Source organism: Vicugna pacos, chromosome 21, assembly GCF_048564905.1.
Source record: "Vicugna pacos chromosome 21, VicPac4, whole genome shotgun sequence".
NCBI lineage: Eukaryota > Metazoa > Chordata > Mammalia > Artiodactyla > Camelidae > Vicugna > Vicugna pacos.
In genome coordinates, this window is record NC_133007.1 from 14,995,745 (window position 1) to 15,016,407 (window position 20,663).

The 20,663-nt window shown below is 36.6% G+C and overlaps 1 protein-coding gene across 4 annotated transcripts in view; it reads right to left on the reverse strand.

Annotated features, from left to right (window-relative positions):
* FIRRM (FIGNL1 interacting regulator of recombination and mitosis) overlaps window positions 1-20,663 on the reverse strand; it is a 39,273-nt gene that overhangs the window by 13,791 nt on the left and 4,819 nt on the right. For 2 of the 4 annotated variants that reach the window (XM_072946143.1, XM_072946144.1), the window contains exons 4-16: window positions 19,614-19,718; window positions 18,988-19,128; window positions 18,070-18,235; window positions 16,396-16,480; window positions 14,608-14,746; window positions 9,802-9,882; window positions 8,298-8,362; window positions 5,046-5,194; window positions 4,644-4,773; window positions 3,361-3,547; window positions 2,466-2,548; window positions 2,073-2,124; window positions 706-795 (exon numbers count right to left, since the gene is read on the reverse strand). In XM_072946143.1, coding sequence (XP_072802244.1) covers window positions 706-795; window positions 2,073-2,124; window positions 2,466-2,548; window positions 3,361-3,547; window positions 4,644-4,773; window positions 5,046-5,194; window positions 8,298-8,362; window positions 9,802-9,882; window positions 14,608-14,746; window positions 16,396-16,480; window positions 18,070-18,235; window positions 18,988-19,128; window positions 19,614-19,718 — 1,473 coding nt within the window. Of the gene's footprint in view, window positions 1-705; window positions 796-2,072; window positions 2,125-2,465; window positions 2,549-3,360; window positions 3,699-4,643; window positions 4,774-5,045; window positions 5,195-8,297; window positions 8,363-9,801; window positions 9,883-14,607; window positions 14,747-16,395; window positions 16,481-18,069; window positions 18,236-18,987; window positions 19,129-19,613; window positions 19,719-20,663 lie in introns of those variants that run through there. The other 2 variants (XM_072946146.1, XM_072946147.1) reach the window with 2 other exon arrangements.

Genomic DNA, 20,663 nt, shown 5'->3' on the forward strand with positions numbered 1-20,663 from the left:
TTCAAAATAAGTTAAAAGGGGCTGGGGATATAGAACCACTTCATTTCAAGTACCTTAAATGTATGAGAAACATGAGAAAGAAGACAGAGTTAGAACGGTCATCTGTAACTTTCAGCAAAGACAATGACAAGGACTCTCTCCTCGACCAAACTTAAGTCTGGCCCTCGTCTCAGCCAGCCTTGAACCTTGGACTTGTGTTCATCCTTTGTGGGCCTGTATTATCCAGTTTTAGCAAGAATCCTGTTAAGTCAATTCAGAAAGAACCCCTCACACTTAGTATCTGATCACTCTGGTCTGTGTTCACCGTGAACCTGTTAAGCCAGAATCACCCCCTTACTCCTGATGTTTCTTCTTAGCAATTTTTATCCACTGGCCCCACCCTGCTCCTTGACCACAGATTCCCACTAGTTTATGCTGTATCAGAATTGTGCCCAGCTCTACACTGCAGTCTTTTTCCCCTACTGCAACAGCTCCTGAATAAGATCTGTTTTGACCACTTTAACTACTAAATAGCTCTGGTTTTTCTTTAACAATAACATCTAAACCCATCTAAAAGCAATAAGCAAAGCAATCAATACATTAAAAATTTATGTTCAGATCATGTCAACATTTAAATGTGGGGGTGGGTGGTTAAAAGCCTTCAAAAGAGTCTGAATTCAATTCTCAGCAGCTGCTCAAAGACAGTGACAAAGATGACATCCTTACCTGATGAGGTGGGGCCATGAAGAAGAAGAGACGCTTCAGCAGTATTGCTAGGTTGGTGAGCTGGTAACATTCTCCAGGGCAAGACTTTATCTGGGAAGAGACCAGAGAGAGGAGAGACTGGTAACTTTTATATGCCAAAATATTAACAGCAGCCCTCTCTGGGGGATAAGATTATAGGTAATTTTAATTTTTAATTTGGGGTTTTCTATATTTAATGTTTTTCTCTTCCATGAACCTAGATTACTTTCATAATGAGAAAACAATTTTGACATTACATTTGAAAACAATACTTTGGAATTTCTATTTCTTATTACCACTTTGATTATAACTTTGTATTTTAATCCCTCTAACTCAAAGACAATTTATGGAATCTTTTTAGACCTAACCACAAAAGTACAGATATTTACAAAAGTAAATATCTCTATTAGATGGATGCTTCACCAAAAGAGTTTATACATTCCCACCATAATATACTAGGAGAGCTTTTATTTAAAGGAGATGTAACACACGTAATATAAAAATCACTCTGTTTTGTGCAAGACGTGTCAAGGATTTAGGAAAGTGGGTTAAGTGCTCCAGACCATTAGCCATGGAGACGTAGATGTCAGCTGTCTGGTTATGAAACATCTCACCGGATTTAGTCTACAACATCCTTAAAAGGTAAACAAGAAATATATGACACAATAACTCTACTAAAAAACAAAAGACACATGGACCCACATAAGCTCTTTATCAAAGGCCAGGACCAAAAACAAAACAAACAGGTCATGACCATCTTATATGTAATATATCAAACATCTAGGAATTTAAAAGTAAAAAAAGATCAGCATTGAAAAGATTAACATGGGCTGTCACTAAATCATATTTTTTCTCTTTGTATCCATTTACACGACATTACTTTTTTCCCCAAGAGGCACTGATCACCTTATCACATTTATCCCTCTCAAATCATCTTGACTGAAAGAGATACAACAAAACCAAGAGTCAGCTTGTCTAAGTCATATAGAGAGAGTGGGGGAGGGCAGGTAGGAGGGAGGGAGAGTAAGAACTCCTGGTCATCAACCTTTTTAAAACTTAGTTTCTACTTTGCATTCAATTCTAAATTTATCCTCAATCAACCCAGTCTTTCTTTCCCAGAACAATTAGTACAACTCCATAAAATTCTGAAAATGAGACAATTTCCCCAGTATTACACTGCTTCTAGTGTATCTTTCTCAATAGCATCAGTATTAATGCAAAGCAAAGAAACTGCCAAAATAATTTAGCTACCACATTATTTCTCCTTTTGATATTCACATTTTTTAAGATTAACATATCCCCAGGAACTGCGTGGAAAGTGGGTGTTTTGGCCTTATAATTATACTCACCAGATGAGCCACTATGGTGACATGGTGGGCACAGAGTTCAGCAGTCCCATACCTGTAACATAAACAGAAGGCAATCTTCAGACAATTATTCAGAAAAGGAGATGAACTTCTATAAAGCACTAAATATTCTAAATTACAGTTATTTCCATGGCTAAAGAATATCACAATATACAAAACTACCTTAGCAATAGGTTCCACTGACTCAAACCAAAGAAAAGAAAGGGGGAAGCTGGTTTCTAATGTAGTGCTGTGATATGAAATCAAACCATTTTCAGGGGCTCTTAAAGAATTTTCAAGACAGAATTTTTCTATAAACTTATAAGTATAAAGTCACTTACTGCCAATCACTACTATAAATCAACCCAAAACCCAAAAAAAGTAAGGATGATGTACCGAGCAAGGAAGCACCATGCATCCATAGCTAACAGAGAGGTGATCATATTAGCACTAAGCACAGCATCCAACAGAGCAGTATCCTAGAAAAACAGAAAGTTCATGAGACATTATCAATATTACATTTCTCAAAATAAAACAAAACACCATCACAGTCCAAACAACAACAGATCCTCAGTGGGAAAGCTCTACGTTCTGGTATCTGAAAGAACCCATGTTGCCACGCCCTTGACATTTATTGAGCACCTACTACACGTTAAGCATTACGCTGGGCTATGGAGATTCTATGTGGTACCTCAAACACTAGGTTCCCCGAGATTCTCTAAGTAGGAAGAAATCATTAATACAACATGTATGACGTATATGCCTATACTTCAGTTTCACTTTAAACCAAATACAATATTTAATATGTGCTGAATATTACCACAGTATTATCTTAAATGACACTGATTCTTACATAAATTCTAAGAATTCTTTCTCTAGAATTTTCTCAACATCTTTTCTAATCCAATTCCACTTAAAAAAAAAAAAGTTAAGCCTAGACTCCAGAGAATTAGTACTACATACTCCTGTCCACTTCTCTTTTTCTTTATGAAACTGAATTCAGTAAAATCCTATTTTCCCTTTTCTCACAAAGTCTTTCCATACCTTCCCACCCAAAATGTTTTCTCAAATATTTTAGCTAAATATGACATCTGAAAAACTATAGGACTCTAGGACCACCATGTCCTAGGATCCAACTGAATTAAAGAGTAAAATGTGCAAGCTGAGAGAATGACGTTCAAAATAAATACACATTTACTACTCTCTCACTTTCTTCTATGTATGAATCACAGTTGCAATGAAAAGAAGGCAAAGTGTAACCTCAGTTTAGCCCAGCAAGTAATAAACGTACCAGTTCAGGAAACAGTGAGGGATGAAAGGAAGTGATAAATGCACACAGATGAACACAAACGTGCTGATACAAGGTGACAGCAGCTTCAGCTTGCCCTTTACTCCTTACTCCTTGTAAACAGACAGGTAGAGAGAGTTCACCAGAACACTGCTCAAAACTGGAGAAAATGCCTTTGAGTAGAGACACCCTGCGGGGAAATTGAGAACGCTGAACTCAACATCATTAACACTCTACTATTAGCAGGTGTAATAATATGACATATGGAGGGATGTTTTGGCAAAGCAAATGTCTCAAGAGGTATGTATCAACAACAGTTTCCAGTATGTGTGAATACGTATCTGTAAAAATAAAATATAGGCACTGTTAGAGAAATCCCTTAAAGGAAGATTTTCCTATACATTTAAAAAATCATTTAGCAAGTGTTTATCATAGTACAGACCAATACACAGTCAAATGCATCAAGGAACTTAAAATTTAAGTAGCTAAACTAGGTATCATATATAAAAAATAAGTATCATTCAGACAGGGAAGGGTCATTTTAAGAAGAAAATGGTTTAAGAATTCTTCACAGAAGATTTAAATAACAAATTAAAAATGGGCAAAATATGAATAGGTAAAAAAGACAAAGCCTGAGTAAAAGGTAGATGTGAATCACCAGTCTGACAGCAGCAAGGTGCACGTGTAGAAAATGAGTGAAAGGATAAGGAGCAGAAGTAGATGATGACAGCAGAGTGGGGTGGGTTTTAAATGGAAAGCTGAGGAGTTGGGACGTTATGCTTTACTTACTGCATAGAACTTATTGAGTAGGAGGGCTGGGGTTTAGGGTGAGCAGCCTGGTACTGGTACACAGAATGCCACTAAAGAAAAGATAAAATGCTAGAGCACAGCAATAATCCAGGGAGTAAGAAACCAGAGCCTGGTGTTGGTAAGGAGGACGAACACAAGTTCAATTTCCCAGGAGGTACCTTGTAGTAGCTAAGCACTCTACTTATCAGAGCTCCTCTTTAAATGTTACTAACTACATGTACTCTACTACAATCAACATTCATAACAGACTATTAGGCAATACCTTCTACAAAAGTGAACAAAATTAAAATGGTTTTAGCACCTGTTATATAGATGTATGTATATTTTTATTAAGTAGCAATGTATATGAGGTCTACACAGTCACTTAATTAGAATATGTGACATAACAAAAAACTTAATTTCAAGGTCACTGTAAACAACAGGACATTCTAAACCATCATAATATAATTGGATATAAACACCACCACATTTGCTACCTGGTTGTAGCTCCTGAGACCTGGCTGTCTGCGCACCACAGGGCCTGCACAGCCTCAGGCTGCGAGGGCAGCTTGTCCATGATGACAACCAGCAGTAGACACTGTGGAAACTGCAGTTCACACGGCAGCTCTTAAGGTGGTAAAAACACATTATGTTACAACAAATTGGTAAAAACATATGCTACACTTTTTCAGCAGAAATCTGATCGTGATATGTAGAAAAATTAGAGGCATAATTTGTTTTAAATCAGAAATATGTTCTGAGAAAAGAAAGTAAGAGAAACTTTAAGTAAAATTTTTAAAACTTAAAAAAGGAGGACTATATAAGGGAAAGCAACCCCATCTCTAACACGTCATGATTAGTAAGAAATGATTTAACGTTAAGACTGTTTTGAAGCCTACCTAATTTACTGTCCAAAACCACTTGCACAAAAGGTTGGAATATGAGAAGCTGACTGATGAGTGGATCCAGTGTAACCAGGAAAGCACCTGCTATTTCCTCCTGTTGTGCTTTTGAAATCCTGGCAGCATAGAGGCTTGGTGGAAACTTACTAGAAAGGAAGGGAAAAAAATTCATTCATTAATAGCTATTTTCTAATTTCAGACAGAGGTTAAGTACTGCAAACTGATGTTCTTCCAGCAGTGAAAACATAAAACAATAAGTAGCATACATTTTAATAAAACAAAATTCAAAGTACTGAATTGATACCATAATTGAAGAATCTCTGAACTCCATGGCTATAATTTACAAAATTAAAAGTTTATAATCTTAGAAAACAATGTTAGTATTATTTTGATGCATTTTAATGTTTTTGATGAGATTCTTAAAAAATACGGTAAAGATGAATATTAAACTAGTAAAAACATATGTGAAAAGATATTTCTGATAAATTCTGGGGTAATTACTTCTTTTGAAAGTTGTTGTAAAATAAGAATGCTGAATTTACTATGAATTAATACTCAGTTTCTCAGAAGAGCTTTGTAAGAACAAACTGTATATTAACACTGAAGGAAGATGCAAAGATCTTAATGGAAAATGTCTCAGTAACTGGGGTTTAAACTCAACTTCAATCAAAACCTCTGTAAAATAGGATATGTATTCAATATTTTTTGCCATGTTATTTTTAATTGTGGCAAATTTGACAGTACATGAGAAAACCTGTCTAGCGGGGAATGACAGCATTTAAAAGGATGCACTTAAGATAAACAGTTGAGGCCTCTGCAGTGTGATGGAAAAAGCACCAGTCTGTCAATTATTAGCCATGTGACTTTGGTTCATTCATTTGACCTCCCTAAGTCTCACTTTCTTCACCTGCAACACTGAATCAGAGTTGTGAGGATTAAATTGTAAGTGAGATTATAAAGTGAAAGATGCATATAAATACAATGCAGGTAATGAAACTCCACTGATTTTGAAGTACAGCTACTGAGCATCAAAGCAAGTATGTGTCTTTCACACAAATGACACACTTTAAAGTTAATTTACTTGACAAATGTTTATTAAGTGCCTATGTACGCCATGTACCTTTCCAGGAGTATGTGACATAGCAGTAAACGGAATATATACAATCACTGCCTTTAAAGGCACACATTCTAATGCAGGGGGGAGTTAACAAGTGAGTGTGTGAGTGAGTGAGTAAATCAACAATACAGCAGATGTTAGTAAGTACTACGGAGGAAAAATAAAACAAGCCAAGGTGGACAGGAAACTACTGACTTTCTATTTGAAATTCTATGGAACTCTGAATGTGAGGTATTTGAGAGTTTGTGCAGAGAAGTCACATGATCTATTTTATGTTTTATCACTCACTCTGGCTACTGCACAGAGAACAGATCAGAGCAAGGCAAGGGTGGAAGCAGAGACAGCAGGTAAGATGTTCTTTTGCAAAAATGCAGGCAAGCAAATAGTGGATGGGACTGAATGACAGCCATTCAGGGGGTGAGAAGTGGTTGGGGTCTGCACATATTTACTGCATATACGTATTTATACTGAAGGCAATACTGACAGACTGACGGAATTTGCTGATGAACTAGATGAGGGGTATGAGAGCAAGAGAAACATCAAAGTTGACACGTCAAAGTTGACAGCAAGGTTTTTTGGCCGAATCAATCTGAATAATCAAGATGCCACTTAAACTGAAATAAGGAAGCTACAAGAGGAGGATGGGGGGGTGTGTGTGGGGGGGGTGTCGGGGGGGCAGGAATGAAATGATTGTGAATGAACAGTTTGGCTGGGTCAATTTAAGTGCAGATGTCCTGTCTGACAGTTAGACATTAAACAGGAGAGATATAAATTTAAAGTCTTGAGACTAAATGACCACTGGGAAGAGAGGAGAGGCCGTAGGACTGAGCACTGCAGCACACCCAGCTTAAAGTAGCTGGAGAGAAGAGGAGGAACCTGCGAGGAGGCTAAGAAGGAGCAGCCCAGAGATTCAAAAAGAACCAAGAGGGAGAGGTGTCCAGGAAACCAACAGAAGAGTCCAAACGAAAAGATTAAGCGCTGCTGACAGGCTACATAGATGAAGCCTAAAGCTGGCTATCAGATGTAGTGACAGGGAGGTCACTGATGACCTTGACAACAGCTGTTTTGGTGAAGTGCTGAAATGGAAATCCTGACTGGAGTAGCTTCGAAAAAGAAAGTAGAGACAACTCTTTCTAGGAGTCTTGTCTTGTTGCAAACAGGTGCAGAGAAATGGGAAGGCATTGGAGAAGAATTAAGGTCCAGAGATTTTGTTTTATATTGTTCTTAAGGTGAGAAAAGTAACAGCATGTTGATAGACTCATGAGAAAGGCGCAGAAGGGAGGGACGATTGATGATAAAAGAGGGAAAAGGAACAATTGCTCGAGTGACTTCCCTGAGCATGAGAGAGAGGATGAGATCCAATGCAGAAACAGAGGCTGGCCTCGGACAGGCACACAGACAGTTCACTTGCAGGAATAAGAAAGTGACAGGGCCTAGACACAGGGGAATAGCTGCTGTGTCAGGAGAGTGTGGACGCTCCCTTTCGATTGCTTCCATTTTCCTCAGTGACATACAAAGTGAGGACATTAACTGACAATGAGAAATGAGGAAGTGGTGTTGGAGACATAGGATGTTGAAGAAGGGGAGGTCTGAAAATTGTGTAGGAGACTAAATGGATTAAGGAAATGTAAGAGAGCTGCTGGATGAATGAACTGACAAATTCCTTTAGTGTCAAACTGAGGGCTCTTCTGTGATAACTGTCAATGTTAGATATCATTTAGCCCCTACCTAAATTATGATACCCTTTCTGTAATTTCACTTTTTTTCTGAGATGGAGTTCACTGCTACTTGACTTAAATCTCATAGAAGTAAAATTAAAATTAAGAAAGATTAAAAAAAAAACAGTATGCCAATACAGAATACAACCTCTTTTTTTTTTACCTTCAGTATTTATCATCCTTCCAATCATTCATCACTTGGTTTATAAGGTACTAGTTAAGAATATAAAGATAAGTAAAACTCACATGGAATCTATTATTTAAAGCCTCCATCCCCACTAATTTTAAGCAGATAAAAATTTACTGAAATATTAACAGAAATTATTTATTTTACTTTAAAATTATACCCACTTAACATTTGCATGGTTCAGATGGCACTATTACATTTTAATGGTCATGCAGCATTCTTCTTACCTGTGTATCTGAAGATAAAGCTGGTGTAACGTACAGCAAGAATCAGAGAGGAAAGGAAGAAATTCCTAAAATAAAGCAACCCTATTCATTCTTTGTACACAACATGCTTTTCTAATACATATTCTCTCACCAGAAACAAGCAAAATAAAATTAAATCCTAAATGTGCCACATAGGGGAAAAAAAAAGTTTCTTGCATGAGAATAAAAAGGAGGATGAGGCTAAGCACCTAAAATTCTTTACTATTAAAACTATCAACACAAACACAATGAGAAGTTATCATTTACTGAGTACCTACTAGGTGCTCAGCAGACATGTAGCAAGTGACTTTACACATATTACTTTATGTAATTTTAGTTCTCTCAAAGATCTTACGACATGTTACTGTCCCCAATTCTTAGACTAGAAAGCTGAAGCTAAAGTATCAAGTAACTTGACCGAGTCACATCGCTAAGACCAGCAGGGCTGGGATCCAAGGACAGTCATGACTGCTCTACCCACTATGGTTAGACTATCTCTTAGAATATAAAAGAAATAGTTTTAATTGTACTACAAGATATAGAGAAAAAGCTTATGATTAATTTTTTAAAATTTAAGTTCCCCTGAGAGAAAAGAATTTATTTAAAAATGATATAATTAGGCACAATTTTGACCCCTACACACCAAGCAAATATCAGATGGGTAACTACCCATCTGAGGGCCACTGGTGCCAGGACCCTCCCACCATGTACCTCTGCCACTGAAATACACACCCTGTGAGCTGCAGGGAACCCAGTGTCAGAGCAGCCCACCCACGGTTAAGCAGCCCAGAAGCACCAGCTCAAGCAGCACACCAACCAGGATGGCAGTGCGCCAGTAGTCAGTGTGCCTGCCATGGAATTCTGACTGACAGTCATCAGAGGTCCTTACCTTTTCCTCAAAAAGGAGGAAGACAAGGTCAAAAACAAATCCAACATGGATGATAGTGTTTTCAATTACTAATATTTACTACTAACAATATGTCTTTCACTGGCTGCTGAGTACTCTCTGCTCTTGTATCTAAATAGTCTACCTTGACAAATTATCTATTCTATTCGTATATCTTCAAATACCACTTTGCCACCCTGATGACTCCCAAATATGCAAGTCTTAAAGTTATTATACAGTTTGAACATTTAAACTTAACCTAATTTAGAAATATGGTAGAAATAATCTATAAACAGTATCTAAAGTCAAACTGAATTATCTTCTGAAAATTGATTTGTGCTTATAGAAATAATTTTATTTATACTTGAAGAAATAATTTTTTCAGGGAATTGAATAAAACTAATGACAATGATAGCAGCAACTTGGATGACAAAACAGATGCTCAATATTTAACAATTAACAATATTAAGCTAAAAACTCTACAAAATAAAGTCTTGACAAAATAACTTCAAAAGATTGTTTGGCAGAAATCATAAAAACAAGCTAATTTATAATGTATTGTAGATATCACATTCATGCATTATAAAATATTAGCTTTACCTTAGTATAGTGCAAAAGGGAGTTGGCAAAGAAACGACACAATTTGAGTGTTTTCTGAAATAATCTGTAGTCAGCATTATCCTGCTCCAAAAACAAGGAAATAAAAATGCATAATAAATAGGAAAAGAATATGAAATTAGCTAAACTTATGAGACAATATTTTCTAAAAAGTTCTCGCAATAAACAGTGCAAACATTTTCCAAGAAAATGTAATTCTTTGAATTGTTAGAAGCAACAGACAGACACACCAAATGACAGATATTCCAAAAAATTAAACTCTATGTTACTGAAATCTTAATCTATAACAAAAGAAGTGATCATTCTTGATTGATCTGAAAGTGAAAGAAATTTAAATACCTTATTGTTCTTTGCTATATGGGGATCAATAGATGATCAAAAGGAAAAGGTCTTACAAACCAATAAAAGAATAAGATATGAAAGAAAACAGGTGAAATACATAAGACAGTTCACAAAAGAGAAAATACAAATTGCCAATAAACTAATACTGGAAAAATCCAAATTACAATCTAATTATATATCTTTTAAAGGGGGAAGGGAGAGGACTATTTGATTAGCAAAGATTTAGAAGACGGATAATATCCCAGAGTTGAGGAAGTGGAGTAATAAGCACTTTATTTTACCATTTGTAGAAGAATAAAATAATACACTCTTTGCATTATTATTAAAAACTAATGTGTTAAAAAACTCCCTGACCCAGCAGCAACCCCACTTCTGGAAATACATCGTACAGAAATACCAGCATAGGTATTCAATGCAACCTTTTTCCTATAATAAAAATCGAAATGAACCCAGTATCCATCATCTGGAGATGGTTAAATAAGTTCAAGGTATATTCATAAATTACAATAGCACAGAGCAATTACAAAGAATGAGGTAAGTATACCTTCAGGGGTACAGAAAGCCCTGAAATAGATTATTAATTTAAAAAAAAATCAAGCTGCAAAACAATATGTATACTTCTATTATTATTTTTAACTGTGTTATGTGTTAGTATTTCCTCCCTAATCCCACAAAAATAAATCAAAACTTCACCTGTGGTTCTCTCTGGCAGATGAAAATAGAATTTCACTGTTCATGTTAGACATTTGTGTAATGTGTGAGAGTTTTCTGAGTATGGGCTACATTTGCAAACTGATCAAACAGTGGGCAATGCCAAGATATCTATGTGTATGTAGGGGGACTATCGAGGACTGTGGAGTCATCCTGCCTGGACTGAAATCCTGGCCTTATCACAACCTCTGCATGATCTTGGGGAGGTTACTAAACCTCTCTATGAGGTTGCAATGTAGCTTATATCAAGGTTACTGTAAAGTTTAAACAGTGTCTGACACTTAAGCAACTTACCTTAATAAATATAGTTGTTATATGTCACCCAAATGTGTAGTACACACTTACAATCCAAAGAGCTTTAAATCAGTACCCTAAAGTTAAGTCTAACAGATACATTATCATCTTTAATTTATAGGATAATTTCATATGAAATAACATATCTTAACTTTGTTAATTGTCTATGTTTAATTTCTTTTCAACAGTATAGCAAAACCTTAACTAAACCAATCAAAATGGAACTGAATGATGGAACTAATTGAATATAACCCTTCATTTTGATCTTTAATAAAAATATTTAGAAATAGTCAATTTTCCTCAGCAGAAATAGGTTAAATGAAAATTCACCTCTTTGATAACTATAAATATGAACTCTTTTATGAGTACTATGGAAGTTTCAAAGTACAAAGATTAAAAGTGAATCTACACTGACTTTATAATATACTCAATCCTAAATTTCATTCAGCTTAGCTGTCATATCGGAAGAAATCTTTCCTGACTTCATGACTGAGTTCCAACTTTACTCCCATGAGCCAACCCACAATTCTCTAAAGATCACACCATTCTGTTACTTGCTTATTTGTCTCCTGCCCTAAACTATACATTGTTGATGGTAGGAAAATGTGAGTAACTTAGCACCCAGTACATTTTCTGGCCCAGAGTAAGTACTCTGGAAATACTTGTTAAATGAATAAATGGTAATATACAACTTATGTTTGCATACCTTAAATTTTCCTTTCCCAATCAAGAGGAATTATACAAGAATTCACTACTAAATAGCATACAAATTAAATCTAGAGCTCTGACTTTCACATTTTCAAAAAGCAAGTGTACAGCACCAATACTGTCACATCTTAATTCAACTGTTTAGACCAGAAAGTCTGCATCTCGATGCCAGCAAAAAGGGGTAGGGATACAAGCAAGGATGACCACCTTTAATGTGTCAAAATATTGAGTATCCACTCTTCCTTCCTTTAAATAAAACAAGCAAAATAGTGATAAAATCTAAATAAACGGGGAATAAACGTAAGTGCAGGCAACAGAGACAATAATACGAGTTTATTTTCTGAATATAACCTTCTGTAAGCATTATATGAACAAAAGTAGGAATTACAGTGCAAATGAAATTTGTATCTAGGAGCCTTACAAATAAACCTATCTTTATAGAAAAACTAAATTATTGGTGGCTAAAAAACTTGTCAAAAAGTCTAATAGTCTCTTTTTGAAATCATGTTGAAGACTTCAGAGAGAATAAATATCAACTTTACAGACTGTTATGGGTTAAATCACGTCCCCTAAAAGACATGCTGAAGCCCTAGCCCCCAATGCCCCCAAATGTGACTGTGCGTAGTCATTATAGATGTAATCAGCTAAGATGTAATCAAAATGCATCATATACATTAGACATGGAATAATTAAGATGTGTCTATACTGGGGCAGGATGTCCCCTTAACCTGACTGGTGTCCTTACAATGAAGACGATGTGAAGAGACAGGGAGGAAATACCATGTGATGATGGAGGCAGAGACTGAAGTTATACACCTGCCAGCCAAGGGACGCCAGGGATGTCAGAAGCTAAGAGGAAGCATGCAGCAGACTCTCTTCTAGAGCCTTCAAGAGAACATGTTCCTGCTGATATATTTCAGACTTCTATCCTCTAGAACTGTAAGAGAATAAATTTCTGTTGTTTTAAGCCACCCGATTTGAGGTAATTTGTTACAGCAACCTCAGGAAACCAACACAGGGACTGATACATCATATTACCTATGGAATCTGGTGTTTTTATTTTGATGTTTTTGAAAGCAAGGTGAAAAAATTGCTTCAAGACTTTAACAGTTTGATCCCTCAAAAAATACCAGTAGTGAACAGCAGAGGGCGCTGCTGATCAAAATTTACAGTTAAATGGAGACACTACCCAGACCACCTCAAAGCTCCATTTCAGGCAATGGACACTAAGTAGTGCCAGTTACAAATTTCCTCAAGTACGGAAAAACATGAAAATTTGCTTGGACAGTTAGGAAAGTTTAGAACTTAAATTCTCTGATTTTCATACACAAGCAATTTATAGACGCTGAATCCCTATACTTCAAGCACAAACAGCTGCCCTGGTCAGGCACCACCAGGACTTCTCTTTTCTCTTCCACTGCAGACGGCCCTGCTGCCTGGGCTTCCCCCACGCACTCCTTTCCAGGAACGTCCATCTGTCTCACTTTCCAAGTACTAACTAGGGGGTGGGGGTCTATGGTGTCAAGATAAGTAAGATGGAAACTGGGAAAAGAGGAGGTTGGGGTTGAGGATAAAGATGTATAGGATAAAGGCGGAGAAGGGAACAACCTTCCTGCCACTGACAGAGGATACCCAACCAAATGCCTTCTCTTTTCAGCAAGGTGAGAGGAACTGGAAAGGATACAGGAAGCAAGTGGGGAAAGAAAAGAAATGGAAGAAAGAAAGGATGTAAAGAAGATAGGCAAAGAGAAAAAGAAGCAAGAAAGATAAGGCTAGCCTCTTCCTAAAGCTACTCCTGACTTCCCGCTTACCAACTTCAGAACTCCTTTTCAAACTTCCACCCTCCCTTAGGGTCTATCTTTCCAGATCATCCCTGCCCCATGAGTTGTGATCAGCGTTTAGGAATTAGATGAGTCCTTACAAGTCCACCCCCACAGCTGCTGGGCAAGGAAGAGCACGGGTACAAAGGAATTCCCTGTATCAGTCTGCAGGTCTACAACAAGAAGGGATGTTAACTGTTATCCTTTGAAGAAATACTTAACTCATTTCTTCCCATTGAGAATTTTACTTATAACTGTTAGGTCCAGAGTACTATTAATCCTATAATTTAGGACTATTATGAGCTAAATAAACTTTAAAGAGCTAGTCTGAGAACAGAAGGCACTGTGTATAACATTGTTACAGGAAAATAAACTATAATTTCCAATAAGCATATTATAAATTTTTAGAATACAATCTGTTTTATAAAAGGGATGCCAATTTATTAATACTCTAATTTTCTGAAATCAATATAAATGTAAGTATGTACACCAAGTTTAGAAGACTGATGACAGACACACACAACTGTATACTGCATCTCCACAGGTTGCAATGAATTGATGAAGAAAAGGTTGACTGTGGCTCTATCAAGATGACCTTAAATAAATAAAGGATTAAGGAAATTAGATTGTTGTCCAAGGGTAGAAAAGAAAAAAAGGATTCTGAGAATGTCTTAACCAACCAGTTAGTGTGTAAAAAGGCAGGGACAGGTAGATTATAGCGGGAATGAGAGCAGAGAGAAGTCTACTGCAATGCTCCGGGTGAAAAGTCATCATGGACTGTAAATAATCCCACAGATTGAAACAAAACAAATTAAAACCCTCTTAGGTAAACTGACGCACAGATTCAAACGACATTTAGTAACTGCCAAAGGAAAAAGAGCTACTGTTCACAGTGCTTCGGCGCATACTTCACCTGTGCACGTGGCTGTACCATCTGCTCAGCTAACTGTAAACAAGAATGGAAGGAGAAAAGAATGTCTTCACACAAGCTAGTAATTATATCTTTATGTTTCAGCTGACTCTTTATAACCGACTGGTGCTTCAGGCTCTGCCTAAATGAATAAAAAGAAAAGAATACAATCACCCCAAGTAACACATCAAGTAACTTAGGACCATAAAAGTACAACTTGAGAGATGTGAGAAATCAAAATGCATCATATACATTAGACATAGAATAATTAAGATGTGTTGACTTTACCTCCAAAGCTGTCATGCCAGTTTCAACAAATTGCTAATTTTAAACTTCTCCTTATAAGACATTAATTGAACTCTATTATATGTTGGGCACTCAACACAGAGGTGAGTGAAAAGACACAATCTCTGCCCTGTCTGCATGGAATTTCTGGCCTAGCACAAGAGAGAACACTAAATAATGTAAGAATAATGAATTATAGTTGTGATAAATGCTAAAATAAAAAGTCCAGAGCGCTACAGTCAAGAGAGATGTCTGTCAGGGTGAAGATACACAGAAGGCTACCAGAAAGGGGGAACACTTAAACTGAGAACTGAAGGATAGGCAGGGGTCAGCGAGGTGCAGGGCACAGGAGAGAAGCATCCTGGGCAGACTGAAAAGCTGTGAAGAGGCTCTGGGACAGGAGAGTCTGGCATGCTTGACGAACTAAGAGCAGGGAGAGAGCAGCGGAGATGAGCTGTGAAGAAGCCACGAGCCCGAGAGGACTAGGTTGTTACTCTTAGTTAAGTGGGGTGGATTTTAAGCAGTAGGGTGACATGCTCTGATTCACGTTTTTAGAAATTCAGTCTGAATGCTAGATAAAAAGTGAATGGGAAGGGAGCAAGAGTGGAAGATATTTGATGGTGACGGTGACGGTGATGTAGCTAATGCACTGACCATTCACCGTGTGCCTTGCAGTTCCAAGCATTTCACATGATAAACTCGAGTAATTCTCACTATAACCCCATCAAGCAGGTGCTACTGTTACAACTCCTGTAAACAAACTAAGGCTCAGAGAAGTTAACCAAACCGCCCAAGGGTTCAGGAGGAATAAGTGATTTCAGAATGGGTTCAAGCATATGCACTATGGCTCTGAGTTGACACTTTCAATCACTGCCCTATTACCTGTTGATAACTTAATGACCTGGTGGTTCAAGAAAAGCACCTAAGACCTGAAAGTATTACACTGGCCTTGAATGTTTCATGCATGTGTATAAAGTAGAGGTTCTTACTCATTTTTAGATCTCAATTCTATCTCCTCCCACCCCCAAGAATGTGATGAATGCTATGGGTGCTCTTCCTGGTACCCATAGTAACCCACTAACCCTTCCTAACACTCCAGTTAAAATTACTTTATAAATGAAATTAAACTTGAACAACTCAAAAGTATATAATGAAGGGATTATATTCAGCTCTAATTGTAATTGTTAATTTATCTAAGCCTGGAAATAGGATACTTGACAGTCAGTTAAAACAACAGTGGCAGCAGGCAAGTGGTTAAGCCACAAGGCCCATTATTTCAGAAGTACTAGATAGCCAGGTAGAACTTTTTTTTAATTTTAGAGGCAGCAGGGTAAAGCCCAATTTAGTTTGGGAGCTACATGTACAAAATCTGGATCATTAGACAGCAGTGTCAGTAAACATTACACATACCCATACAAAATTCTTTAAATGAAATCTAAGAAAACTTATTAAGATTTTAGATATGGAAAATATATTACAAAAAGTAAAAACAAAACAAAAACTTACTTAATTATAAATTTCCAAGTATTGGCATGAAATGCATGGTCCATACTGGAAATAACAGAGCAGATACCCAACAATGAATGAATAACTACAAAGAAAGACAGCAGAACTCTTAAGACATTCAAAAGCCACGTGGAGAGAGTTTCTCCTGTATTTAAAAATATCTACTGAATAATTTTGATATTTGTTAAAACAGGTAACGCAGTTAAAAAAAACTGTTAAAATAATTAGTGAAAGTAACTGTCACTTTTGATTTAGCGTTTTTATAAATTATGGAAAATTAAGTTTGACGTTTACTCCTACTCTGTGATCTAAATAAAACTAAAAATGCTCAGTGCAACAAAAGTTGTGCCCCTTATAACTGAAACATTACACAGATATTCTAATCCAAAATGAAAACATATACTGCTAAGAAAACCTAACAAGGAAGAATGAAAACGAATCTGCACAGTACCCATTAAGGCTTCCACTCTGCCTGTGGTAGATTATTTGTAAAAATAAGCCCAATAAACCTCCTTTCTGTGTCCACCTTCTTGGGCAGTTCCCTTCCATACTGACCTTGGGCTTGTCCACATAGCCTGCTTTGTCCTATTGAGGACAAAAAAAACCTACATGGCAAGCAGAGACTTAAAAAATGCTTGCCTACTGGGGCCTGCCCTCTCTTGCTGAGGCCCTGAGGCCATCAGCAGGTGACTGAGCCTGGGCTAACCCGCTGGAGGATGTGCTACACATGACCAGCTCACTATTTCTCCCTCTGCTGACAGCCAGATGTGAGTGAGGTCACGGACCACAAACCCACAAGAGAGCCAGTTACACCATGGTGTAGAGAAAGCTGCTCCAGTTGAGCCCGGCCTAAAATGCTAACTCAGAAGGCTGAATAAATCAAACAGTGGTTGCCTTAACATAACAGATCTTGGGGAGACTTGCACAGAGCAAAAAGGACCCGATAATACTGCACAAAGCCAGCTTACTCTCTTTATGCTGAAGCTATGAATGCAATCTTTGCTCTTACACATTAAAGTGTTGCTTTCCAGACTTGGGGTCATGATCCATTGGTAAGTGATGAAGTTAATGAAGTAGCAATCAGCAATTCTTCAAAAATGAATGCAAACTTCACTTCCTACTATGAATTATGGTTTTAAAACTCTATACTAACTAATACATATAAAACAGATAAACAACAAGATTATACTGTAGAGCACTGGGAACTATATTCAACATCTTGTAGTAACTTATGGTGAAAAGAATATGAAAATGAATATATGTATGTTCACGTATGACTGAAGCATTATGCTGTACACCAGAAACTGACACAACATTGTAAACTGACTGTAATAAAAAATATATATATACATATATACACACACATTAAAAAAAAAAACTGAAAGCTACTGCCTCAGAATTTGGACGACTTTAGAGGGTATAAAGTTGCATAACTTTCTTTGTTAATCATTGTGGAGAAACAACCTACTACAAACACTGACTAAATATACAAATCTATGTTCATATATCAAATATCAGTTTTACAAAACCTAAAATTTAAGCAATAAAAAGTTTACTGGGTAGGATTTACATTTTTAAACATAATATATCATGAATCATTAGAAACGTTGGATCCAATAATTTAACTGATGGTCAATATACATGATATACTAAGAGTCAGTTTCCTTCACTCACCTACTACCATCTTCAAAACATCATCATTCTCATCTACTAAAGGGTCCATGCAAACCATATCCAGCAGTTCCATTAGCTGCTTTTGAAGAGAATAGGCCTCCTTGAAAAGAGCTTGCAGAAGGTCTGAGACTAGGTGTAAATGCCCAGAATAGACAGATTCACTATTCTAATCACAAATGAATAAAAACAAGAGAAAAAGCAAATCATAAAAAGCTCAAGAGCCAAATTTATTTCTATCAGAGCTCACAAATTTACTGCTAACTGAATGGTATGTTCATTTATGAAACAAATGTTCAGCGAACATCCATTATACATAGTGCACTTCAAGAGATGCAGGCACGTATAAAGCACGATTTCTGACTTCTAGGGTCTTACAAGTATAGAACTGGAAGGGAGATAAGTAACACTGGGTCCGGTGCATGACACCTTAGTACCCTGTCACCAAACAGAAGCATTAGTTAACTAGCGATTTTCATTCACCCAACAAATAGCATTACCAAAACTGCTAGTGACCTGCAAATCCTAGACCAGCTATTGTGCTTTAAAGCTGCCTCAGGACTAAACTACGGTCAGTGTCCCTTCATAGGCACCTAATCATTAAAGAATTCATCTGAGCCACCAACACCACTGAGAGAACTATTTCAGGATCCTGGTGACTCCACACAAATCCATACCATTTCTTTCCTTATCAAGAGGAAACAGAATAAAACAACAACTGCAAAAGCCACCTTTTCATGACCTTCTTATAAGTACTTATTTTGAAACAAATACTTAGTACATGTTCTCTGTTCTATGAAAAAATTCTATTGCAGTAATATAGGCTAACCTGTAAACTCATGAACAAACACTATAAACAAACTCAGCCTCTGTGCCCATGGATTCTAGGCCATTTAAAGTGTACTTAAATCCATTACTCACCTTACAATGCACAAATGTACTTTTGATTACATGTAGGACTGAGGAGGGAAGACTATGAATGTTTTCTAGAATGACGGATTCCTGAGTGGCACAGACATGCTGAACACATCCTGTAAGAGCTCCTAATAGCTGTACCATTGTCTGGAAATAAGGGAAGAAGTTTCATTCAGAACATATTTTCTGTGTACCTAAAAGGTGTCAGACAATATGCTGGATGCTAGGGATATAGCAGTGAACAAAACAGACCCTCTGTTCCTCCTTACACAAAATGTCAGTCTATCAGAACTACAAGTATACAGACTGGCTAGCCATTTGGTTTAAAAAGAAAAAAAGAGGTTGGAATCCTAACCCACACATCAAAGGATATGGTGGTGTTCTACACATACACTTGTAAATTATGGGGGGCATGCTATCTTGATTATCTGTCTTCTTATAGGAGTTTAGATGCTTACTCAATGAAATTGTAAAAATTCAGAATTTATGTTTCTGTAATAACTTTAATTCTATATATTTAATTCCACCATTGGGCCATCATATAAAGAATCCACAGCTAATTAAGATCAGTATAAAAATTCTCACACTCTTTAAGCTCTCCTCCCCCCTCCCTTTTCTAACATTTGACATACTTGTAAAATATTTCTTAGAGTGGTCTGGATTTCTAAATTTTGGCTTGACAGTCCTCTGGCTTGACTTGTTAACTCATACATCATGTCATCAAATAATTTCACAGTCTGTGAAAACAAAGCTGGTTATAAATAGTAGTAACAAGTCACTAGAAAGGAAAAACATTTATCTTTAAAGAAAAAAATTAGATGATTTGATTTTGCATTATTAATAGCCATGGGATATTGTCTAGTATAAAAACTCACCTAATAAAGTTAATACATATGTTTTGTATATAATTTTTGGTATATTTCTACTACAGAATCTCTTAAAAAAATAAACCTTGAACAAAAATTGGTTTTCCATTTCTATGATTGGAATCTATTCAGTAACGTCCATAAAAGAACTACTAAAAGTTCATTTTTTAGTGCTATAACAAAAATGCTACTCTTACACTTAAATAAATAAAAGATGATGATCTTATTAACCAATCAACATTCCTGTGGACATTTACACGGATATTTCCTGGCAGTGGTAATGAATTTGTGAATTACCTCTTCCCTTGTATTCTAACCAGTTCCCCTTTTTGATCCACTCAAAATACCATTCTTGGTTAGAGGTACACTATGTGACCTCAGAAATAAGTGTTTTTGCCTATGAAAAGTTAGCCACTCTAAGATCTTAACACTCTAAGCAGAAGCATTGCAGGAATAACCAGAGTCAACATACACCGTAATTAAAGAGGATAGTTTCCTATAGGCCTCTTAACACTCAGCATCCCGGTTTTCATCTGCATAATAGCTGAAACTTTTTTTGGCAGCCAAGAACAAATTCTAAGAAACTTTTTAGATGGAGAAAAATCGAGTGAATATCAGTAAAAGAAGTTCTGATGACTACTTGCTTCAAAGCCCAACAAAGAAGTCCATTCCAGTAAGAGATGTTATCATTAAAAAATGTTTCATTTTGGCACCAAAATACATTTAGTTCTTGCAATTAAAAAAAGTATGACTGTGTTTTTCAGAGAAAAGGTATACCACATGTAACTAAAAAGTAATAATGTAGTGGTGAATTGG